This window comes from Lytechinus variegatus, chromosome 5 (genome assembly GCF_018143015.1).
Source record: "Lytechinus variegatus isolate NC3 chromosome 5, Lvar_3.0, whole genome shotgun sequence".
Taxonomy (NCBI): Eukaryota; Metazoa; Echinodermata; class Echinoidea; order Temnopleuroida; family Toxopneustidae; genus Lytechinus; species Lytechinus variegatus.
Window position 1 is genome coordinate 9,981,356 of NC_054744.1, and position 22,592 is coordinate 10,003,947.

Consider the following 22,592-nt stretch of genomic DNA (forward strand, 5'->3'; position numbering starts at 1 on the left):
ACTGCTTCTAATCTTATCTAATTACTACGGATTTAATCCCAAGCTAATCCTAGGGCCTATTATTTATTCTCCTATCAATCAATCAATCTATTAAGGATTTTCATATCCTGGTTGGTATTGCTTCTGACTTTAGGATTTTTTCGTTCTATACTAAGCCTGAAACCAGATGGGCTTTCTATTGTTAATCAAAATATGAAAGAAAAGGTCACCTTTGTCTGTGGTAATTACTTTAGTGAATAGGGGGTGGGGTGTGACACTGAACTTGTGTAACGGCGAGAGGGGCTATATATAGACATGGATTTCGTCTTGTAAACCATATTTCAAGATTTACTCTACATCCCCAAAGCATCGGCAAACTTGGAGCTGGCGTCTGACTTTCTGAGCGTGCTGAGATCATTTTTAAACCACCGGTTTCCATCCAAAATCGAGGAGCTTCATTTCTTTATCGCTCTTATTAAAGTGATTTGCCATCCTGTTATTATTCACATGTGTTTTTAAATAACGGTGTGGTTATCAGAATATTCATCGAGATGAATTTGATTCTAATTCTGGTAGGAGTTGCCGTTTTGGCGAACTGCAGCATCGCGGCTCCAACGGGAGAGCAGAAAGAAGCACCCATGGTAAGATTTGTAATTCATATTTAAACATTTATCGATGGTGTCTATTAGAGGCCCATTTTGAGGTCCGGTTTGACTTTTTATACGGTCTAAATATGTCTTTAAATTGTTGGAAGCCAACATCGCCTAATTTACCGGATATACATGTATTTCCTATCTTGATTTGGCACTTTCTTCATGTTTTAATGATGAAGAAAACAATTTCAGAGATAATTCTCATTAATTAGAGATTTTAGTGTAAAATGAGCTAACAATTAAATTTAAGTTACGAATTTGGTCCGATATATTTAAGTATACATTTGCATTTAGGGTTCTTGTTTGATATGTCGTGATCACGAAACTTCATTTCTGTCTTGCAAAGTTTTAATAGAGAAAGTTCGACGAATTATTTTGCCGGGTATGGCATCAAAATGAATGCCGAATTTGGTTGACGAGTTGGGTGACGAAATATGAGATGTGATATTGATAACTAAAAATTTTAAACTAACGTAACGGATTGATAAAATATTTTCCAAGTCGAGTGTACAATGGTTATCATGTCTAGAGCTTATCACCAGAATTCAAAAAGTAGAAGAAAAAATAGCAATGTAAAAATTAATTTGATTCTTAAAGTGAATTGTCAGACCACTTTTCCATTCGTAATATTCCACAACATTTGAAACGGATGTTCTGTACATTTTATTGACTCAATATACATTCGTTGTTGTTGGCAAATCAATTTACAATCATACATTCCAGCGATATCTCTCATATTTCCCCTGTAAGGAGACACCTCTTCACCTAGTACTGGGCACCGTCTTACAAAGAGTTACGATTGATCCAATCAATCGTAACTCTATGGAAATCCATCCGTGTCATAACTTTTTCTACAGGAAATTTGCAAAATGTCCTATGTAAAAAAGGAGAACACACCAAATTGTTAAGAAATCAAAGAACTTATGGATATAGGCCTATATTCATATCTAGAATATATATTTTTTAACGAACATGCATTTACATGTTGACTTTGCAGGGCGGTGCTTCACAAAGCTGTTCGTAAAGTTACGCACAACTTTACGAACGACTGGAACATGTTCTTATACATAAGTCAGCTACATAGGGATATATCATATAGCACAAGAAAGGGTCACCAGTCGTGTGCAAAGTCTTACGTAACTTACGAACAGCTTTATGAAACGGGCCCCTGGCTTTCCATGGTTTTGCGATTGATCTGATCAATCGCAACTCTTTGTAAGACGGGGCCCTAGACCCCGTTTTACAATCATTCGTATAAATAGCGTTTTCTCTCATACATTTCCCTTTTTAGGAGACGCCTCCTCCTGTAAAGCCCTCAGAAACTTCGGCACCAGGACTCCAGAAAACACCAAGACCGGAACCCAAGGACGAGGAGCCGGTTTCCGGGGCATTCCAGGGAGACATGATGCTGACAGTAGAACAGCTGATGGAAGTTGAGGAGGCCATCGACGACGAGAAAGCTGGTCGTAAGAAGAGAAAAGCTACAAACAGCGATAGCAAACGCTGGCCATTCAAAATCGTCCCCTATGTCATTGATTCGTCTTTAAGTAAGTCCATGTTTTCGACCCGTGTTTGGCGAAAGTCTTGTTTTACATTCACTATTTCTTCCTTATCCAGTTACTTTGGCTCATTTGAAAATATAATTGCGTTGATTTGGGGGCTTTATTGGTTTATCAATAAATGCTATGGGAGGTTATCGAATTTGAACACACATCGTATCTATATGACCATCTATCATTTTCATTATTTCGTTTTGTTATGAATATTCGTAACTTTATTCATTGATTACACAGCAACTTCAAACTATTTCAAAATCTGCAGAATTTGACTAAAATGATCATTGTCTACTTGGTTTTAGTTTTTATTTCATTGTAATTTTATCTATAATATAACTCTGTGATAATCGGTAGAGTGGTTGCAAATTCTAATTAAAAATGGAAGGGTCTTAGATTTTCTCATCATGTCTTTAAGATTTGGTAGGTTTTGTTTACACTATCCCTTTCATCTCTATCGACGAACGATTAATTCTTTAGGTGGGATATCTAGCTTGATTCGCTCCGCCATGGACCACTGGGAACAGAACACCTGCCTGAGGTTCGAACCCCGGACCTCGTCACACTCCAGGACGCTGCGACACGGGTCGTATATCTCATTCTTCCGAGGGTCTGGATGTTGGTCGCATGTTGGACGATCCTACCCAAGCCAGCAACAGATATCCATAGGACCCGGATGTGGTTACGTAAGTTCACAATAATTGACGTCATTTGAAATTAACATTGGGTGATTTCAAGTCTAGTGTTGGTCTTGATGTTGACATCTTTGAAAGCACAATTTTGATCGCGTTTTACTAGCTATAAAACCTATTCTGAGTCTACACAAACATCCAGATCACAGTGTGACAGCTCAACACTAAATGAGGTTTCAGGACCCAACGCCATTTCATGTTTGGTGTTATGTAAATTATGTTCATGTATAAATATTGATCTAACAACAGCATTAAAAGATCAGCACTGAACTTGAAATCACCCATTGGCTCCACCGTAATAGCATCTTGGGATATCGATAGGCGTTGGAACGAGATATTGTTCTGTTCAATTAAATTAAACGTAACAAGTATACAATCGAGTATTGACTTATGAAATGCTTAAGGGGGTATTGAAAGAAGGAATAAAAAAGCATCTAAGTGCTTCCACAATTATCGGGGTGGAGGCAAAGCAAGATAAGTCACTCAAACAACCTTAAACATTAAAATAAAGGGCGTGAATAGAGATTGATATTATTTTTGAATATCATTATCATTATTATTATCATGTTTACTATTATCAATATTGCTATCATTGTTATTATCATCAGTATTATTGTTGTTATTTTATTCAGCAAAAGAAGTAAACATTACAATTACAAGTGACAATTGAAATAAATACCCTCAGACATATGAGATTAGCTTAATTAAATAACTAGGGCAAATACATCAAACATAATTTCGTTTCTTATTTTTCTTTTCATGAGTTTCAATAAGAAAATTGATTCTTAAAAAAGGAACATATTTACACTTACGCTAAAATATGTTAGTGTATAGTCATAGTCGCGATCATCAATACAAGGTTTAATTTTCTGTTTACAGTTTGGAACCATTGTTCACGAGATCGGACACGCCATCGGGTTTCATCACGAACAATCTCGACCAGACAGAGACAACCACATCAACGTCTTCTATCAAAACATCCAGTCCGGTCGGGAACACAACTTCGCAAAGTACTCCTGGGGAACTGTGACGACACAGGATGTTAACTACGATGTTGGCTCTATCATGCATTATGGAGGCTATGTAAGTATACGATAGCCCGTGTACAAACGTCATAATTTTTTTCTTTAGGAAATTTGCTCAATAGCCTTTGTGAACAAAGAGAGGCACACTGAGTTTTAAAGGAAAATATGAATGTATTGTCATATCAGGGAGGGGAGCTTAAGAGAATACCCTTCCTGGTATGACTATCACAACAACTTCATCAACAATACAAAACAGAAAAAAGACGAAAATAGAGACAAAATTTGTAAAATTACATGAACACTTCCAAAAGCGCCCTCATCCGCTGACAAATATCGCACATGTACATGACAGTATGGATATCAATCATATCTAGAAAATATTTCGAACAAACATGTGTTTATATGTTGACGTTGATGGCTTTCCATAGTTGCGGTTAATTGGATCAATCGCAACTCTCTGTAAGAGAGTTCATTACTTGATTTAATTACTCATTCACTTTGGTTTATTGATTTTGTAAATCTTTTTGATTTATTGACGTTCTGCAACTTTTTCGTAAAGGCAAATACACGTAACCAAATTAACAAAGAAATGCAGCAGAGTATGTAGCAAAATATTTGATTTTCATCAAGGAGATATTTGAAGTAAAAATAAATACATCTGTAATTACATCAATCAACATATATGTTAATCATTATTTTAATTTTTCTTTCTTTATGCGTTTACGTCCCCCTTTCAGGCCTTTTCTTCCAACGGTCAACCGACTATCACAGCCCGCAATCCCCTACTCAACAGTCGCCTCGGTCAACGGACCGGTCTCAGCGCCGCCGACATCGCACTCGCGAACCTCATCTACGAGTGCGACAACGTCGAAGATTGCTCCGACGCCGACGAATGCCTGAATGAGGGCTATCACGACGACGACTGCGTTTGCGTGTGTCCTGCTGGCTATAGCGGCGACGTGTGCCAAGATGGCGGACCAACCCTTCCGCCAAGTTGCTCCTACGTGTTCACCGAGACCATCGGGGTTCTGACGTCTCCTAACTACCCCGCGGACTATGACGATGGCGCGACTTGCTTGTACCAGATCGATGTAAGTTTAAAATCAGATGAGACACTGTTTATTTTGATTATTCCTCTTTAGATATTAATTTGAAAAAAAAAATCGACAATGATTTCTCTCCTTCGAAACATAACCAATGCAGCAGAGATTGGTACTTTTCCATGTCTGTCCAGGGGAGCGCTTCATCAACATTTTTGTCTGACAAGTTGTCAGATCTGACAACTTTCCTTTATTTTTATTGGATGAGAGGCATTGTTACTATGGTAACTGTCGGATTAAATGTCCGATAAGTCCTTTCATGAAGTGCTCCTCTGAATAATCTTAATCTAAAACAAAATTGTTTAAGTAGAGTTTGTAATAAAATCTAACCTATTTTTTTTTCTGTTGGTTTCGCTTTCAGGGACCGGTAGGGAGCACTATCGAATTGACATTCATCGACATGAACATCGAAACGGAGGCTCTGTGTCGCTACGACGCCGTCGAGGTTCGCAAAGACGACATCAACGGTGTCGGAGAGAAGTTCTGTGGAAACACCTTACCCCCCGTCCAGATCTCTAGTAGCAACCAGATGCTGGTTATCTTCACATCTGATTTCAGCATCACCTGGCGTGGTTTCAAAGCTACCTACGAAATCGTGATTGATTCAACAACGAGGCCGCCGACCACGACGACGGCGGCAACGACCACCGTACAGACGACGACGGAGACGACCACACTGCAGGCGTCGACCGGTGACCCAGTGGTCGGTACTTGTGGCGGAGACTTTGTCGATGAGGAAGGACGTTTTGCATCACCGAACTTCCCTAGCGACTATGATAACAATCTTGAATGTGCGTACGTGATCGAAGTGGGTGGTGGTCGTCGAGTTGAACTCATGTTCGAGGACTTTGCTCTCGAGGACCAAGCATCTTGCCAGTGGGATAGACTCATGATTAACCTGGGAGATGGTATCAAAGTCGACATGAAGTAAGTGAACACATTATGGCATTTTTGCAATAAATACGCAGACGCTTTTTATAACGCAGAGAATCTGTTGTCAAAAACCCTTCAATGACAAAATAGCCTTTGTCGAAAATCGGTGAATCAAAGCAAGCAGAGTCGTGGACTCTTTACACATGAAATTTGACAAATAGAGCAAATATTAACCTATTAACCTATCTTCATTTATTACCAATGAGATTTAATCTCACCATTGTCAGTTGACGGGCATCTTCAATAGATTCTCAACGTTCCAGAAAGCGTGTGGGAAGTGGTTTCGAAAATACGCTTCTGTCTACCAGAAACGATAAGTCCTGTTTAGAAACCAATAGGAATTACAAAATTCACTAGTTAACTGGTTTATCATATCAGTTGCTTTCTGTGTTCACCTTCCTAAATTATTTTACTCATTCTTGGTCTTGACTTAGAACGTACATTCTGCGATTAAAAGTTCATCACAACGAACGTATACAGAGTTCGTCAACACTTTGTCGACGTTGCTCCCATCTACGTTCATTGGTACATCACTTTATTAAAATGATGTCAATAAGTATCTTCATACCTTCTGAGATTAAATAAGTGATTGGCAAGAGTAAACTATTCTCTCTCTGCCGAATAAGTAAAATGAATGATTCATTTTCTTTAATCCACTTTTGGAAAGTGAAAATGATAATGATTTTTTACGGATTGTGTGTATTATAAAACTGCGTCCATCATTCATCTATCTTGGTGTAAGCAAATTGGAGGATACATCAGGGGCCAGTAACACAAAGCTTGGCAATGATCGTAGAACATTTTTCTACGATTGATTCCATTGACTAACATGTACAATCAGTCGTGAAAATCAAGCGTACGATTAATCGATTAAATTTGTAACACGGGTCCCAGGTGTCAAAGAGCAGGTGGAATCAATTCCATGCTCTTTGTCTGTAAAAAAATGATTCATATCATTAGTTCAAATGCGTTATACTAAAACAGATTATTGAAATTAGATGTTTTTTTTTAATCCGGTCAATTTACGATATTAGCCTTGTTTTTTTAAAATCAAGTTTTGTACAAAATAAATGTTTTTCATCAGCTGGGCGTTGTGGCGTGCGCTTGTAATCCAAGCTGTGGTCACGTCTTTCGGATGGTGACGTAAAAGGTCGGTCGAAGACGTAAATGATCATAGCTGATTGATACACGTCTGACAAAACTCAGATACACACACACAGCTAATGTTGATTTGCTCAGACTTGCGTCAATATACTCTCTCCAAACAATTCATGAAGGTCTAATCCCAAATGTAAATTTTTTTAAAATAGATTTCTTGATTTATTTTTATTTTTTCATTTCTTCTTCTCCAGGATGTGTGGTTCTGAGTATCCAGTCGCTTCTTTGGTGTCAATCGGTAACAGGATGGAACTAACCCTGAAGACAGATGGATCTGTTAGAGATAGAGGCTTTTTGGCGAGATACCGTGCAATCGATCTCTGATTCGACGATCGAATAACTAAATAACTCCTTCAATTAAAAATCAAGTTCAAGATTGGATTTCAATACCAACATGGCCACTGTAGTGTACTCGATGCGATTAAAGTCGCTCTTGTTATCATTTTCTCAAACAAAAAAAAAAGGTTGCATTGAGTATCACTTACGATACCAAAATCATTGTTACCGGCGTCTAGTTTAAGTACATATTGGTGACTCTAGACATTCGTCATTTTTTTAAATCTGAAATTCAATGAATTTTTTTCATGATTGTAATTAATTTTAACGATTCGGAACCTGTCCTCAAAATTGTGCATGATTGTGTTTTCGAAAAAGGGATCGTTTTTTCAATATGCTGGTAGGCGACTGTGGGCAAGGTGGGATTGAAATCTTCTTTCTGTACAACCGTAAGGTTTACATTAGGGCAATTCCATAAACTAATCAACCTTTTTGAACGTCGTCCGACCCACATTTTTCTCAAGTCTTACTTCACTTCATAAACTGACCCAAGTCATGGACCCTTGAGAACATTACTGACTGTCAAAAGAACATGAAATCAGAGACAGAAAATTTCCTGAAGGCCCCACAGAATAGGGGGTCGGACGTACATATTTCATGGAATTGCCCATTAGCTATTTCTTTGCCAATTATTAACTTGTCTGGTATTTTACTGACGAAATGTTTCTTATTCAACTCTAACATCGACATGGGACTCGTTTAATAAGGACTTAAACATTGATACTTTGTCACTATGGCAACTACCATGGTATCACGACCCTACAGTCAACGAAAATCAAAGTTTTCAGTAGTTCTCATAATGACAAAATGACAATAGCCGTACATCTTTATGAAACGGGCCCCAGGGACATATTTTAATGCTTATTGTATTGTATATATTATGTAAATGTGCTATTTATTAACAAAATATTGTGACATTTTGGAATAAAAATGAATACAACTGAACATTACGGTGATCCTTTCTAATCATTGAATTGTTTGTAATGATGGAGGGGTTTGAGAATGAGGGAGAAAGCGACGGAGATGAAGGAGGAAGAGAGAGTGTGTATAAGAGGGAGAAAAGGAGAGAGAGAGGCAGATAGAGGGGGGGGGGGAGAGGGAGGGGGATAAAGAGAAAGTGATGGTGTGAAAATAAACAAGAATTCTATAAAATAGTCGAAACCTTTGAAAACGGAAAGTGAAACGGACTTAATCATGAGAAAGTATTTTTGTGCATTTCAGAAGGACTTTGTGCACGATTCCAGAAGATTTTCATTTTTTATTTTTATTTTTATTTATTTATTATTATTATTTTTTTTTTTTTGGGGGGGGGCTGAAAATAAATAAAGAGAGTAGGTAAAATACAGAATGAAAATACACGTGGAAAATGTGAGCATAAAAGGGTGCCGTAAAGAATAAGACATGTAAAAAGTGAATGTATGTTATATTATTAAAAAATACGAAGAAAGAACACTGGGCCAATTAAAAAGATAGAAAAAAGAAACTTAAGAAATGAGAAATTTACTTAGGTGTCCAGCTCACCTAAACTTACTTTTGGATTAAGTAAACACGTGTGATGTGAATGAATGGCAGAGGATTATGGGAGGTTTATCAAATGATGTAAGATGAAGTGATACATGTCCTTATAAGGAATAGTAAATAAATTCACTCAAGACGCTTTAACCCTTCACTGCATCTAAAGATCCGGCATCAACATTCCGTTTTCGTAAAGGGTTTGTCACAACTCACTAGATAACAAACATAGAAATAAATCGAGACTTAAAATAACTTGACATAATCCTACTAACATGCATCTATATCCAAGTGATTCGGGAAGTAATCAACAACAACAAAATAGAGCCAATATTAACTTAAATTATGTGAATTTATTATAATTTTCAATCTCACTTTTTTTTTGGGGGGGGAGGAAAACGCATGCTTTTAAAAATTAATATACTTAATAGACGAAAATCATCAATAAATTTTGCAAGACATTTTTCCTTGGTGAGTTAAATCCATAGACTTCATTTGTTTAATATTGGTGCCCCCATTATTTGTCGGAAAAGTCGGGGTTATACAAGAAAAATATTTCATATAAAAGTTACACATTCATGTTGAAAAAAAAGGAAAAAAAAGCGTTGGACATATAAATGAAAAGTTATATCATTAGGTGATAATGTCGGGACAATATGAATTTTCGGAATCTGGCCACTTCCCCTTTTTTTTGAGTGATACGTACGGTATGGCTAAAGGAAATAGGGAACACTGAAAATCAGTGCTGAATTGGCGCAAAATTGTAATAATAAGATTTGCATATCAAAGCAAGAAAAATGAAATCATACGTTGCAGACACAACGTACCACCAGAGTTAATTTATTATAGCTTCTTTTCATGGTAGGGTCCATTTTTATGTCGAAATACAGACATACCACATCTTGACTTATATACATTTATAGCTTCGAGAACAAGACGCTATCTATATTATATGGAAATAATTATACGCCATCCATCCACTTTAATGGAAACGAAATACAAAATAAGGAGTATCATTCCAGACTAAGCGATAAGTTGACTAAAAATCGTGACGTCATAAAATCGTATACGTCACAGCATCACATGCTCATCACGTATGCGATATTCAGTATGTATACCGAATCAATCGAAGGGTATGAATACATTGCATTACGTAATGTTTGTACCCCCATTGTCAAGCTTGTATTCTTGGAGAACGAGACCCAGGAATGATGTCATGTTTGAATACTTTTTTGAATTTCTTTGAGTGAACAAAATTCTCTGGAGTCATAAAAATGGTACAATTAAAATTCAAAGGCAAGTCCATGCACCCCAACAAAATGTTGATTTAAAATTCAACAAGCATAACAATGAAAATTTAATCAACATCGGGTGAAAAATAAGAAAGTTATGACATTTTAAGGTTTCGTCTAATTTCGCAAAACAGTAACAAGAACATCCTGATCGGTGACGGGACTGGGGCCCGTTGCAGAAAGAGTTGCCATCAAACGCAACTCTAAAAATCAGGCGTAACTTGATTTTCAACCAATCAGCAGCGCGCATTTGGGACTTGCGATTGATTTTTTGACTTGCGTTTAAACGCAACTCTTTCAGCAACGGGCCCCTGGTGACATTACCCACTCACTATTTCTTTTGCATTTTATCATATGAAATATTCTAATTCTCTCATCATTGTCATGTGAAAAAAAGCTTTATTCCCCGCTGAACATGTGATATTACAATTGTTTTAACATCTTATGATTCAGTCAAGTTGGTCCTTATTGTCAAATCTGTAAAAAGTGAAATGTAAGTCAACCATAAAAACAAGAAACATAGTGATTGAGGAACATCATCGACTTTAATTCTCATTTGCATGTGCTAAGATGCTTTAAAAACTTTAAAATGTCATAGCTTTCTTATCTTACATCCGATTTTGATGAAATTTTCAGCATTATGCTTGTATGATTTTTCTCTATCTATTCAAGTCTGCATTTTCCTGGGGTGGACTTGACCTTTAAGTTAACATGTCACGTTGACTAACAATCCTGTGAAAACAGTGGCGGATCGGGGGGGGGCACATCTTTGAGAGCCATAATAAAATACTTTAGTGGGAGATGTCGTACATACACAAGGGATGACCTTTTTTTGCTTGTCAAATTTTACATGGACGAAATTACTTTATTTTTTAGGGTAAAAACGGGTTTTTTTCTCGTCAAATTTTCCTCGGGGAAAATTTGCCCCCCGCCCGTTTTAGAAAATCCTAGATCGGCCCCGATTACACATCCCGGTAATCTGTTATTTGATTTGATTTTATTGTTTACTTCTGCAATTACATCATTCGTATATAATACATTTTCCATAACATAACAAACATAGTATATTGAGAACTTTTTTTGGCATGAATCATAACTAAATGTACTAAAATTATCATTACAAACAAAACTGATCTCATACCAAATTAGTTAACATTTACAATTTGCAGGAGGATTGTCATCATAAGCAGATTGCTTGAAAAAATGACAACCCCAGGTTAAAACTAATTGATTAATATAATACATTAATACAGCAGAATCGATATACAGTACATTTTATGAAAAACAGCAGTAATGTAATTTGAGCAATGAAGATGGAGATGATAAGGATGAAGATGACGGTGAAATGGTGAAGATGAAGGCGATGGAGAGGATGATGATGGTGATGATGCTTTTCTATTGATAATCAAGATACTTTTTTATGGCAATCTTTTGGTTAACCCTCAGTCACATGACTTTTATGGAAGGCTAGCTGCCATCTCATTCACCCAGTACATATTAATTCAACCCTACAACAAAACGTTTTTCTCGAAGAAATAATTATATTTTGAAATGAGAATTGTAATCATATGCATATATATATATATTTATACAATGATTTTGTCACGTTGCATTTCACAAAATAGTGTGGACTAAAATTCATATTCCTTCTAAAGTTAAACATGGGTACAAATATCGGAATATCAACATCTACTGGCATTAAGCTATTCAAAATTATCGATATCTGGTCCTGCTTTTCCGATTTAATTTGACATTATGAACAGAATAAAAGTATGACTTTTAGAGAGCGACTTCATATGTAGACTAATTACTACTACGCAACTTTCTTTTTAGGTTTATTTTCATCTGGGCACTGAAGCAGTAGTATCTTGTATAAATATATGAATCATCCTCGCGAGATGTTCGATTTTTTTTTCTAAGATCTATTAATGTTCTGTGCCTTTGCCCATTTTTGGAAGACATCGGTACCACAGACTGCCGTCACCCCTCCCGGACAATAGGGTATGATGACGAAGGTCCGATGTCCATTGTTCGTGATGCGCAAGAGTGGTCAAAGGGTGGTGACCAGACGGGTCAGGAAGGGTACAAATAGGAGCGGAGATGACCAGATTCATCAGATACGGACCAAGAGTCTAACAAGAGAAGAGAACCAGAAATAAAGAGAAGACATCGGAGAAGAACTCGAGGTTGACGAACAAGACATCAGAAACGAACAAAGAAGGGACAAAAGACATCAAGATCGCTATCGTACCTCAAGAAATCAGTAAATCGCTGACACAACTGCATGCAACTATAGCACTTCTCTACCAAGACACACCTTAACAACTCACCGAGATGAAACTTGTACTTTTACTGACAGTCCTAGCTGTCATAGTTCAGTGTATCATCGCAGCCCCAACCGCTCAGAAAGAAGTACCTGAGGTAAGTGATACTTTATCGGTTAAAATCGGTGTCAATTTTTAACTTAATTCTCTTTACTGACTTTATCTTTTATTTTCAAACTATAATCTACCCAGTTGGGGTTCACTTTAAGGATACTTAAAGTTGCCAAATTATGTTTCTACCCTTGACAAGTGAATTCTGTAATTTTCGAATCAGTCTTGCGCAAGGAACACCTGGATCCAGTTGTTAAGAGTCAGCAGTTCTGCTGCTCGACCAGTTGTCACACTGCAGAGTGGATTATGTTTTATTTTTGTATTTCGTCAACTCGTATAAATACTACCTAAGGCACTGGAATTCGAAATAAATGTAAACATTTACATTAATGACAAATTTATATTGCTAGCATATTTACTAAGTTAAAAATGTCAATTCGGTTTTATCAAAGATGTTGGACAAAAGGTTGCGAAAACTAACAACGTGAGTTCATAATTTTGAATACATGAAGTATATAAATTAGGTTATATTAGGTATATATTTCATATTTTACGATATTTATTCATGCTTATCTATGATAATTTCTATTGTATAATATTTTTGTTTGTATTGAGTTGTTGATTTTGTTGAAAATGTGAAATGTTGATATGAATAAACCTTGAACCTAAATCAACATATAATACATTATCCATTGACAGTATTTATAAACATAGTATATGAAAATGTTCGATTACAAAATGATATAACTGATTGATAACAAATGATTGTCAATTGCTTTGTAGGAGATGCCTCCTCCTAAGAAACCGCAGGACAGCGTCCCACAACATCATGAACCCATCGATGAGGATCCGACTCCTGGAGCCTTTCAAGGAGACATGATGTTAACAGTAGATCAACTGAGACAAATCGAAGAGGCCATCGATGATCAGAAGGCTGGTCGTAAGAAGAGAAAAGCTGTCATCAATCAGAATGCTCGTTGGACCTTGAACATCGTTCCTTATGAAATCTCACCATCTTCAAGTAAGAATTGACAATCTTATGTTTCTATCAAACTTCGACCAGCTTGAAATAGATTAATTGATACTGAGAAAAAAATAGAGCTTAAATGAAGTTGAATACGAAGTCCTTTCAGATTATAAAAAAGTAAATTTTCATCAAATAATCAGGTTGATGAAGGAAATGTGATTACTGTTTAATAAACTTGAAATCACTCTTTAAACTACTTCTTGAAATTAATATGGTATATCATTATGAAGTTGCCTATAACATTTTTAAATATTCTACTTTCATTCACTAGGTGGTGATAGCCAGGTGATTCGTGCAGCCATGGACCACTGGGAACAGCATACATGCTTGAGATTCGAACCACGAACTTCCTCGCATGCCAGTGACCTAGGCCATAACACATATCTTTCATTCATCAAGGGTAGTGGTTGCTGGTCCTGGGTAGGAAGGGGTTCTTTTCATGCTAATGGCGAACAAGAGATATCCATCGGATCAGGATGCGAATACGTGAGTTTACCTTTTATTCCTTCATCTTTTCCTTCACATTTTAGTTGATTTTCTAACATATCTTACCATTTGATGATAATGTTAACGGTCAATATGGCCTACTCGCGATTTTTCGCGACTACTACCCAGACACTTTCTAGAACGTTTAAGATCTATTGAAAATGCCCGTCAAATTGCTACGAACAGATTAGATGTCAGATGTTGTTTGAAGGTTTGCATGGTGGCATGTACAATTGCTGATGTGGTTTACGGTACACCATGTGGAGTGTTATAGAAGCAGTGGATAGAAGAAGAGAAGGAAGTGGATAGGCGAGAAAGTGGAGATTTGAGAATAGAGTATTCTTTCTTGAGAATAGTCCTGAAAAGGACTGTAAACCAGAAGGAATGTTGAGTGAGAACAGCTTAGATGTCATTGTAAAAAAATGGTGAGCCGGGACAGTCGATAGTCTTAATATTTAGAGTTGACGAAATATGTCAAAATTTGTTGTTTGTTCGGTGTCTAGGACGACACTGCTGTTTTGATTTTCGACAAAGGCTTCTTTGTTACGAAGTTCTTTTGACAATAGATTCTCAACGTTCCAAAAAGCGTCTGTGTAGTTATTGCAAACACTCCTTCATAGCAAACGGGGAAAACGAGTGCGAATGGAGATGTTAGGAAATAGAGTAGTAATGGGTGGAGACAAGTCATTCAATTTTGTTCAGGTAAAATCTTTCTAAAATGGGGCCCTCGAGTCAAACCAAAAAACTGATAAGTATATGTGGATCACTATCGACACGTGTGAATCTGAAAAATATGAAGTTTTCATTGTTTCAAGTCTATTAATCATGCCATCTTGTGACATTATCTCTAATTGAAAGCTTCACTTGTTCTTTCTAAACTTCTTTCCAATAACAGCTTGGTATTGTCGCTCACGAGATCGGACACGCCATCGGGTTCCATCACGAACAATCTCGACCAGACAGAGACGATTACATCAATGTCCACTTTGAAAACATCCTATCCGGCTTTGAAGGCAACTTCGAAAAGTATGACTGGAATTCTGTGACGACACGCAACGTCGAGTACGACATCGGCTCCGTCATGCACTATGGATCACATGTAAGGAGACGTCATATCATTATTTAACATTAGACCAGTTTCGACCCTCATACTTAACAAAATAACATTTAAAGTGGAATATGTACAATTTCATTTAAAATAATTTAAGGACAAGAATACAGATAAATGAAAATAAACTTAATTAAAAAAAAAAAACATTTATCATTTGTCTTGTACCAATTTTTTCAACCATAAGGAGACATTCTCACCGGCCCTTATTGGAATATTAGCGCTTACATAACATATATAAATCCTGGATTGTTTCAAAGAGGTATATTAATTTTGTGATTAATCTTGGTCGCATTTATAACATTTTGATTTCATTTTCTTTTTTCTGTAGGGATTCTCAAGCAATGGTGAACCAACAATCACCACCATCGATCCTCTTCAGATGCATCTCCTTGGTAACCGAGCTGGTCTTAGTAACGCCGACATCATCCTAGCCAACCTCATCTACGGGTGCGACAATCAATGTTCGGGCTCTGAGCAATGTCAGAACGGAGGATACCATGATACTAACTGCATCTGTGTATGTCCTCCAGGTTACAGCGGCGACTTGTGTCAGGATGGAAGTGAACCTACCACTACACCACCATGTTACCAAAGATTGACTGACACACAGGGAGAGATTACGTCACCAAACTACCCCAGTAACTATGACAACAACCAGGAATGCATGTACCTTATTGAGGTGAGACTTTATATCCTCCTTATCATTTTAATTTAGATTGAAATCAATAAAGACAATGTGACATGCTACTTTTATAATGATTTATACTGTACAAGATTTAGCATTTTCCAAATAATGACAATTCTAATAAATCACTATAAAGGATTTTATCGATCGTTGAAAAGAAGAAACATATATATCTAAGTAGAAAAAAAATCTTCAAAAATGGTAAAAATGCAATTGTTAATCACATTCTCTTTCTTTTACTTATATTTTTAACAGGGAGTTGCAGGAAGTACGATTGAACTGACATTCGTCGATATGGACATCGAAAACGAGAACCTCTGTCGCTACGACTCCGTCGAGGTCCGCAAAGACGATATCAACGCCATCGGAGAGAAGTTCTGTGGTAGCACCTTACCCCCTGTCCAGATCTCTGGCAGCAACCAGATGTTAGTTTCTTTCACATCTGATTACAGCATCACTGGGCGTGGTTTCAAAGCTACCTACGTCATCGAGGGTGTTCCTACGACTGAGGCACCAACTACCACCCCTGAAACAACTACCAATCCTCCTGTCGTCGGAACATGTGGAGGAAGCTTTGATGACAACCGAGGTTCATTAGCATCACCAAACTATCCTAATGATTACGATAATAACCTACGGTGTGTCTACGTGATCGAAGTGGAGGCCGGTCGTAGGGTTGAGCTGACATTTGCAGACTTCTCGCTGGAGAATCAGAGTACCTGCCGATGGGACGAACTGGAGATCGATCTCGGAGATGGTGTCAAAGTTCCTATGAAGTAAGTTTGCCCACTGCATTGTCAAATAATCCCCAAATATGAAACTTACCAACCACTTAGAAACGTAGTTTCAAAGCATAAATGAATTTAATAATTGTAATGCGACCAAAATCCCGCCAAACCACGAGTCACCAAGACGAAAAGAGATTTAAAAAGCAAATAGGAAAGTTTAAAGAGGATCTCTGAAAATCGACACACTTGAGGCAGGTATTTTTTTTTTAAGTGGGATAGTAATAAAAGTTGTGACTTTACTCGCAATCGTTTTCCAAAGAGTGAATGTATTTTGGGTAATTTGTCTCAAAAAAACGAAATTCATTTAACTAAAAGGTAGAAAGAATTCAAATTAAAATCAAAATTGAGAGATAAATCAGAATTTATTACATTAAGGGCTTAGCATGACATATGATGTGCTGCTTATTTTTTTTTCATTATTAAACTTTATTGATATAATAATCGAATCCCATGATTGTAGACATGAAAATGAGATGATAGATATTTTCATATCACTGTTTCACTTTCATGACCTCTTTTAATTGTTGGTGTACAACACATTTAAAATAATGTTAATACTGCGGTAGAACTTTATCATAATAAAAAATTGTAGTGATATTTAAAAATATGTATATACCTTCAATCCATAAAATGCTAATGTGTTTGCTTTTTCTTATTTTCTTCTTCTTCTCCAGGATGTGTGGTTCAGAGTATCCAGCCGCTTCTTTGGTGTCAATCGGTAACAGGATGGAACTAACCCTGAAGACAGATGGATCTGTTACTAGTAGCGGCTTCAGAGCAGACTATCGTGCAATAGATTTGTAAAATCTCGTCTCAGTTACTTAATATATCGCGGTGAAATATTTTATGAAAAGTATTTATGTCCATACTACATAACCCTCTCGACAGTTCAGTCTGCATTTTATTTCGACAATGAAACAAAAATGTGTCCCGGGGATCGTAACACAAAGCTTAGCGATCATCGTACGATTAATTACATTGACTACAATGTACAATCAATCGTGAAAATCAAGCAATTAATTAATCGATCGCTAACCTTTGTGTTACGGGACCCTGTTATCGCTTATTTTCTGTGTTACTTTTTGATCATTTCAAGAGACAGAGTCTTCGTTTGTGCTGACAATTTATTAATTATTTGTTGCATTTTTTTTATCTTGTATTGCCAAGCTTTTTTAATTGAGAAACTTGAATTTTGCCATCCTCATCAACATTGCCATAATATTATTGTGAAATAAAATATCTTTTGGTAATAATGTGATTATCTACATGACAATGAACGATATTGACCAAAAATATACTAGGTAAGAATATCAATGTATTATTTATTTTATTGTTAAAACTCATTATTATCTCATTTTTTAATACGGAATCTTGCTCATAATACATTAAATGCCAATTAATGAAAGTTTATTTTGGTTTAGAAATTGAACATGTTTTATCATGCATTTTTTAAAACTAGAGTTTAGAAAATCCGTCCTTTGAATAATTGCAAATGTTTTATATATATTGATGTTAATATAAAAGAAATCCGTCTGGGACGGCTCGTTGAAAAAAATGTATATGGTTTGAAGTGATTTCAGGGAAAACGTATTGAACTCAATAAGAAACATTGCATGTTTAGATGGGCTTTTTAAAACTATTTAGAACATTTTTTTTTGGTCGATTGATTACTTTCCAATGTTTTGTATATTTTAATTTTTGTGTAAAATTCCGTCTGGGACGGCTGGTTAAAAACATACACAATTTTGAAATGACTTTTGCACACCATTTTTTTTTATTGTTTAAAGGTTTGCATTTTATGTGTGAAAATGATTGTGAAAATGATGACAATGTTTTATGAAAAGATTATATGATTATGTATATCCGTCAGGTACGGCTGGTTTCTACAAGAGATTAATTAAATATTTCATATACAATATATTTCATGTTATGTCTGTCTTCATTACATTAAGTGAAAAGATGAAAGATCAGAAGAAAGATTATTTGAGAGGTATTAAGAGAGGGGGTTGAAGTCATAGATGGGGGAGTGATTGAGAGGAGAAAGAAAGAAAGAAAGAAAGGAAGAAAGAAAGAAAGAAAGAAAGGGGAGGGGAGACGGAGGGAGAGATTGGAAAAAAAATGGAAAGAGATTGAAATGAGAGTACAAACGAAATAGGTGAGCGGAAATTGTGATACATTGAGAAATAATAAAAGAAAAGAAGAGAAGGGGAGGAGAGAAGGAGAGAGGGGGAGATTGGAAAGAAATGGAAAGAGATAGAAATGAGAGTTTACAAACGAGATTGTGATACATTGAGAAATATAAAAGGAAAGAAAGATGGGAAGAGTGATGGGGAGATTGACGAAAGAGAGAAAGTGAAGAATGAAAGATGGGAGGGATAAGAGAGAGGGAGAGAGAAAGGGGAATAATCAAACAAGCCTGAAAATCAAATCAAAATCGGGTGTGAAATAAGAAAGTTATGACATTCTAAAATTTTGCTTATTTTTAACAAAACAGTTATAGGCCTTTGCACAACTCAGTGATGTGCAAATGACGGCGTCGACGATGTCCCCACTCGCTTTTTGTTTTTTATTGTTTGCATTCTACAATATTTCAATTTTCACAGATTTCAAAATAAGGACTCTCTTGTTTATAAACCTAAAGATGTTAACAACCTTTTTGATTACACATGTTAATGGAGGAATAAAACTTGGTTTCATATGTCAATAAGGAAACAACTTTTCATATTCCATATAATAAAATGAAAAAGAAATAGTAAGTTCATGATGTCATCATTCTCCTCATTTGCAAACCGACCATGATGTGAAAATAACTATTCTATGAAATTAAAATTTGATAACTTTCTTATTTCATATTCGACTTAGATGGAACTTTCTATGTTAGTATGCTAGTTTGATTTTTTTTCTTCTCTGGACTTGACCTTTTATATCTCCCGGTGTAGTGTCCACGGTTAGGGGCCGGATGCGCGGGAGGGGGGTTGGGTTGAGGATTTAAAGTGTTTCCAATCAAACGCTCAAAGCAAAAATGAGGGGCACGACATGGCGTGCACGGAAAAATTTCTCAAAAGTTACGAGAAAGCAAAAGCGAGCAAAAAAACAACTTTGATCTCAGTTAAACAAAAGATCTAATTTACATGATTTATGATAGATGCTGACGAAAAAACATCACCTATATTTTCACGATCTGCCGCTCAAAGTTGTTTTTGTTTCCTTGAAGGGGTGGTCCTAACATAATCTCATAGGTCAAAAAGCCCGGTCTCACTGCACTTACAGATGCATATGAAATCTTGCCATCCGTTGGAAAACGGCTATGAATTCGTTGTGTATTCGTTACATACGTGTTAAATACGCCCTATCCATCGCACATCGATCCGTCCACTGTGATTTCATTAGCGCACAAAGATTTGAGCTGCAAAAAACTTAAAGAACGGATGAACTTTCAGCCGGTAAAAATCCTCAACATAAGACGGGAATTACGAGCAACAAACGTTCTATATCCGTTATCATCAGGAGCATAGCTATACGGGGGAGGGGCGGGGGCACACCCCCCTGAGAAAAGATATTCTGCCTTGCTTTGGTGTTATACATATTTCTCTGACAATGAGAGCACATATTTGAAACGGGGAAAGACATTACAATACTCTGCCTATATGCTTTTCACACATACCAGGGGGTCCGAGGGGCCCGGTCTCTTCCTTTGGCGGAAAAAAAAGAAAAAAAGGGGGGATAGAAATAAAAGAAGAAATGGGAAAGAGAGGAGGAAAACATGAAAAAAGAGATCCTAGGAAAATAATAGGAGGAAGAGAGAGGGGGGGGGGGCAAACCGGTACATCAAAATCTTGATTGTGGCTCTCAAAAGGGGGGAACGGGTCGGCTGTGTCCCCATGGATCCGCAACTGGTTTATATCTTATCTATAACTCGAGTCATATAGCAAATACCGCTGTGACATAATGTGTTGTGACATGTAACGTAATGCGTCAGAAGAAAAGTGACAACATTAGGCGTTGACTGTGACATTATGCGTTGCTGCGACATTATCGATTGTAACAACCCATAGTTTATGTAAATAATCATTCTACCCTATATTTTGAATAAAAAAACATTTTTTGAATGTGTTTGCCAGCAATTTTTTTTCGTCCTCAAAGAGGACACAGTGGCTTACTTGACAGTGATGAACATAAGCATAGAGGTATTACTCTTTCATCTATTAATTTGACTCTGTTTATTGTTAGAAATGTTAATTTATCATTGTAACTTATGTTCGATAATTGTTTTTAAAAAATGCATTTTATTTTGATTGTAATCCTTTATGTTTGGATTTGAAACCAATAAAAAATAAACTTGAAACTCTATTTATTGAACCTTGATTGCATGCATTAGCGGATCCAGGGGGTGGCGGCCCGCCCCCCTCCTTTTTGAGGGGCAAAATTAAAATTTGAAATGTAAAAATTCCGTTGAAACACAAGTGCCCCCCCTTTGAAAGTGAAGAACTTGTTTTCTTGCTTTTCAAATATTTTCTCGGGATATATATGCCCCCTTTTGGAAAATTCTGGATCCGCCCCTGATTGCATGCTGCATGCGTAGCACATCGGGCAAAAATTTTGATATTATTTTTTTTCTAAGTTACATAACTTTATGTACATTGTATGCAATGCTTTGTTATTACCACCCTTACCCCCCCCCCAAAAAAGAAAAGAGATCATGGTCATTCGAACACACAAAAACATTTGAAAATTACACTGTAAAAACTGCGGTGTTAAAACTGACACCAATTGGTGTCAATAGAGGACCACACCCTGAGGTGTTAAAATTACACCGTAGACATTAAACGTAACACCAAAGAGTGTAAATGTAACAACAAAAGGTATTGTAATAACACCTATAGGTGTAAAACTAACACCACCAATTTAACACCGGTTTAAAATAACTGGTGTGGTCCTCTAAATACACCGGTTAACACCACAGTTTTTGCTGTATTTGAACAAACACGGTAAATAAAATCATATTGAATATTAATTTGAAACAAATCTATGTTATTCATTTCCAATTCATGAAATATGTTCATGCACTGGGTCATCTTGTTATTATACAAAGAAGGACGATATTTCATTTTTTCATATATTTCTCCAGAAAATATCATTTATCGTTGAAATTGAAATGTAAGAGAAATAATAACTCTGTAAACAAAGTAAATTATATCAATGTGTAATCAGGTACTGTTTTTCATAATCATTGTGACTTTTTATGGTTCCTTGAACATTTTCGCTTGATTTACCTTAGACCGTGCTCGGGGGGGGGGGGGGGTCGTTATACCTACTCTACAACGTCACTGACCTCAAAATGTTAAGATTCCCCTTAACTATTCCGGCGTTTACAAAAATAAGCTGTTAATGTTACAGAGAGAAATCAAACTTTCACAATCGGGATATAATATCATTGAGATCATTTTCTCATGAGACGATTTAAACGATTATCTTTTATGACTTACCGCCATTAAAACAAGACGTAGAATGTATCTACGTCACCAAGGCAACAAACAAACATTCGAAGTTATATAAGATCGGTCTTTCGTAAGCATTTTTTTTTACAGATGTGTCTACTAATACTCATTGACATAACATGTCCATAACAGTTTGAAGTTTAAAAAAACAAAAGCATTTATCTTCTTTTGATTGTGACGCAGAGTCTGATCAAAAGGTTTTCATGACTGGGCAATAGTTTGTCTATGTCATAACACGGTCCTTGTTTTTGTTACTGTTTTCTCTGAGTCACAGTTCATGCTGACCAATGGATATGAACTGAATGTCTTCAGAGAAAACGCACGGTTTACAAAGCATGGTTTTGACCGAGTAACTAATTTTAATCCTATTCATAGTCCTAATCCTAATC

At 36.4% G+C, this 22,592-nt stretch overlaps 1 protein-coding gene across 1 annotated transcript in view; it reads left to right on the forward strand.

Annotated features, from left to right (window-relative positions):
- Nucleotides 1-314: 314 nt before the first annotated feature.
- Nucleotides 315-22,592, forward strand: part of LOC121414863 (protein SpAN-like) — a 39,239-nt gene continuing 16,961 nt past the window's right edge. Inside the window, exons 1-13 of the mRNA XM_041607915.1 lie at nt 315-620; nt 1,924-2,179; nt 2,666-2,871; nt 3,757-3,960; nt 4,640-4,993; nt 5,364-5,929; nt 7,288-7,331; nt 12,593-12,654; nt 13,392-13,629; nt 13,907-14,121; nt 15,017-15,220; nt 15,561-15,911; nt 16,173-16,693. Of these exons, the coding sequence (XP_041463849.1) occupies nt 531-620; nt 1,924-2,179; nt 2,666-2,871; nt 3,757-3,960; nt 4,640-4,993; nt 5,364-5,929; nt 7,288-7,331; nt 12,593-12,654; nt 13,392-13,629; nt 13,907-14,121; nt 15,017-15,220; nt 15,561-15,911; nt 16,173-16,693 (3,311 nt within the window). The 5' untranslated portion in view covers nt 315-530. The remainder of the gene's footprint in view (nt 621-1,923; nt 2,180-2,665; nt 2,872-3,756; nt 3,961-4,639; nt 4,994-5,363; nt 5,930-7,287; nt 7,332-12,592; nt 12,655-13,391; nt 13,630-13,906; nt 14,122-15,016; nt 15,221-15,560; nt 15,912-16,172; nt 16,694-22,592) is intronic.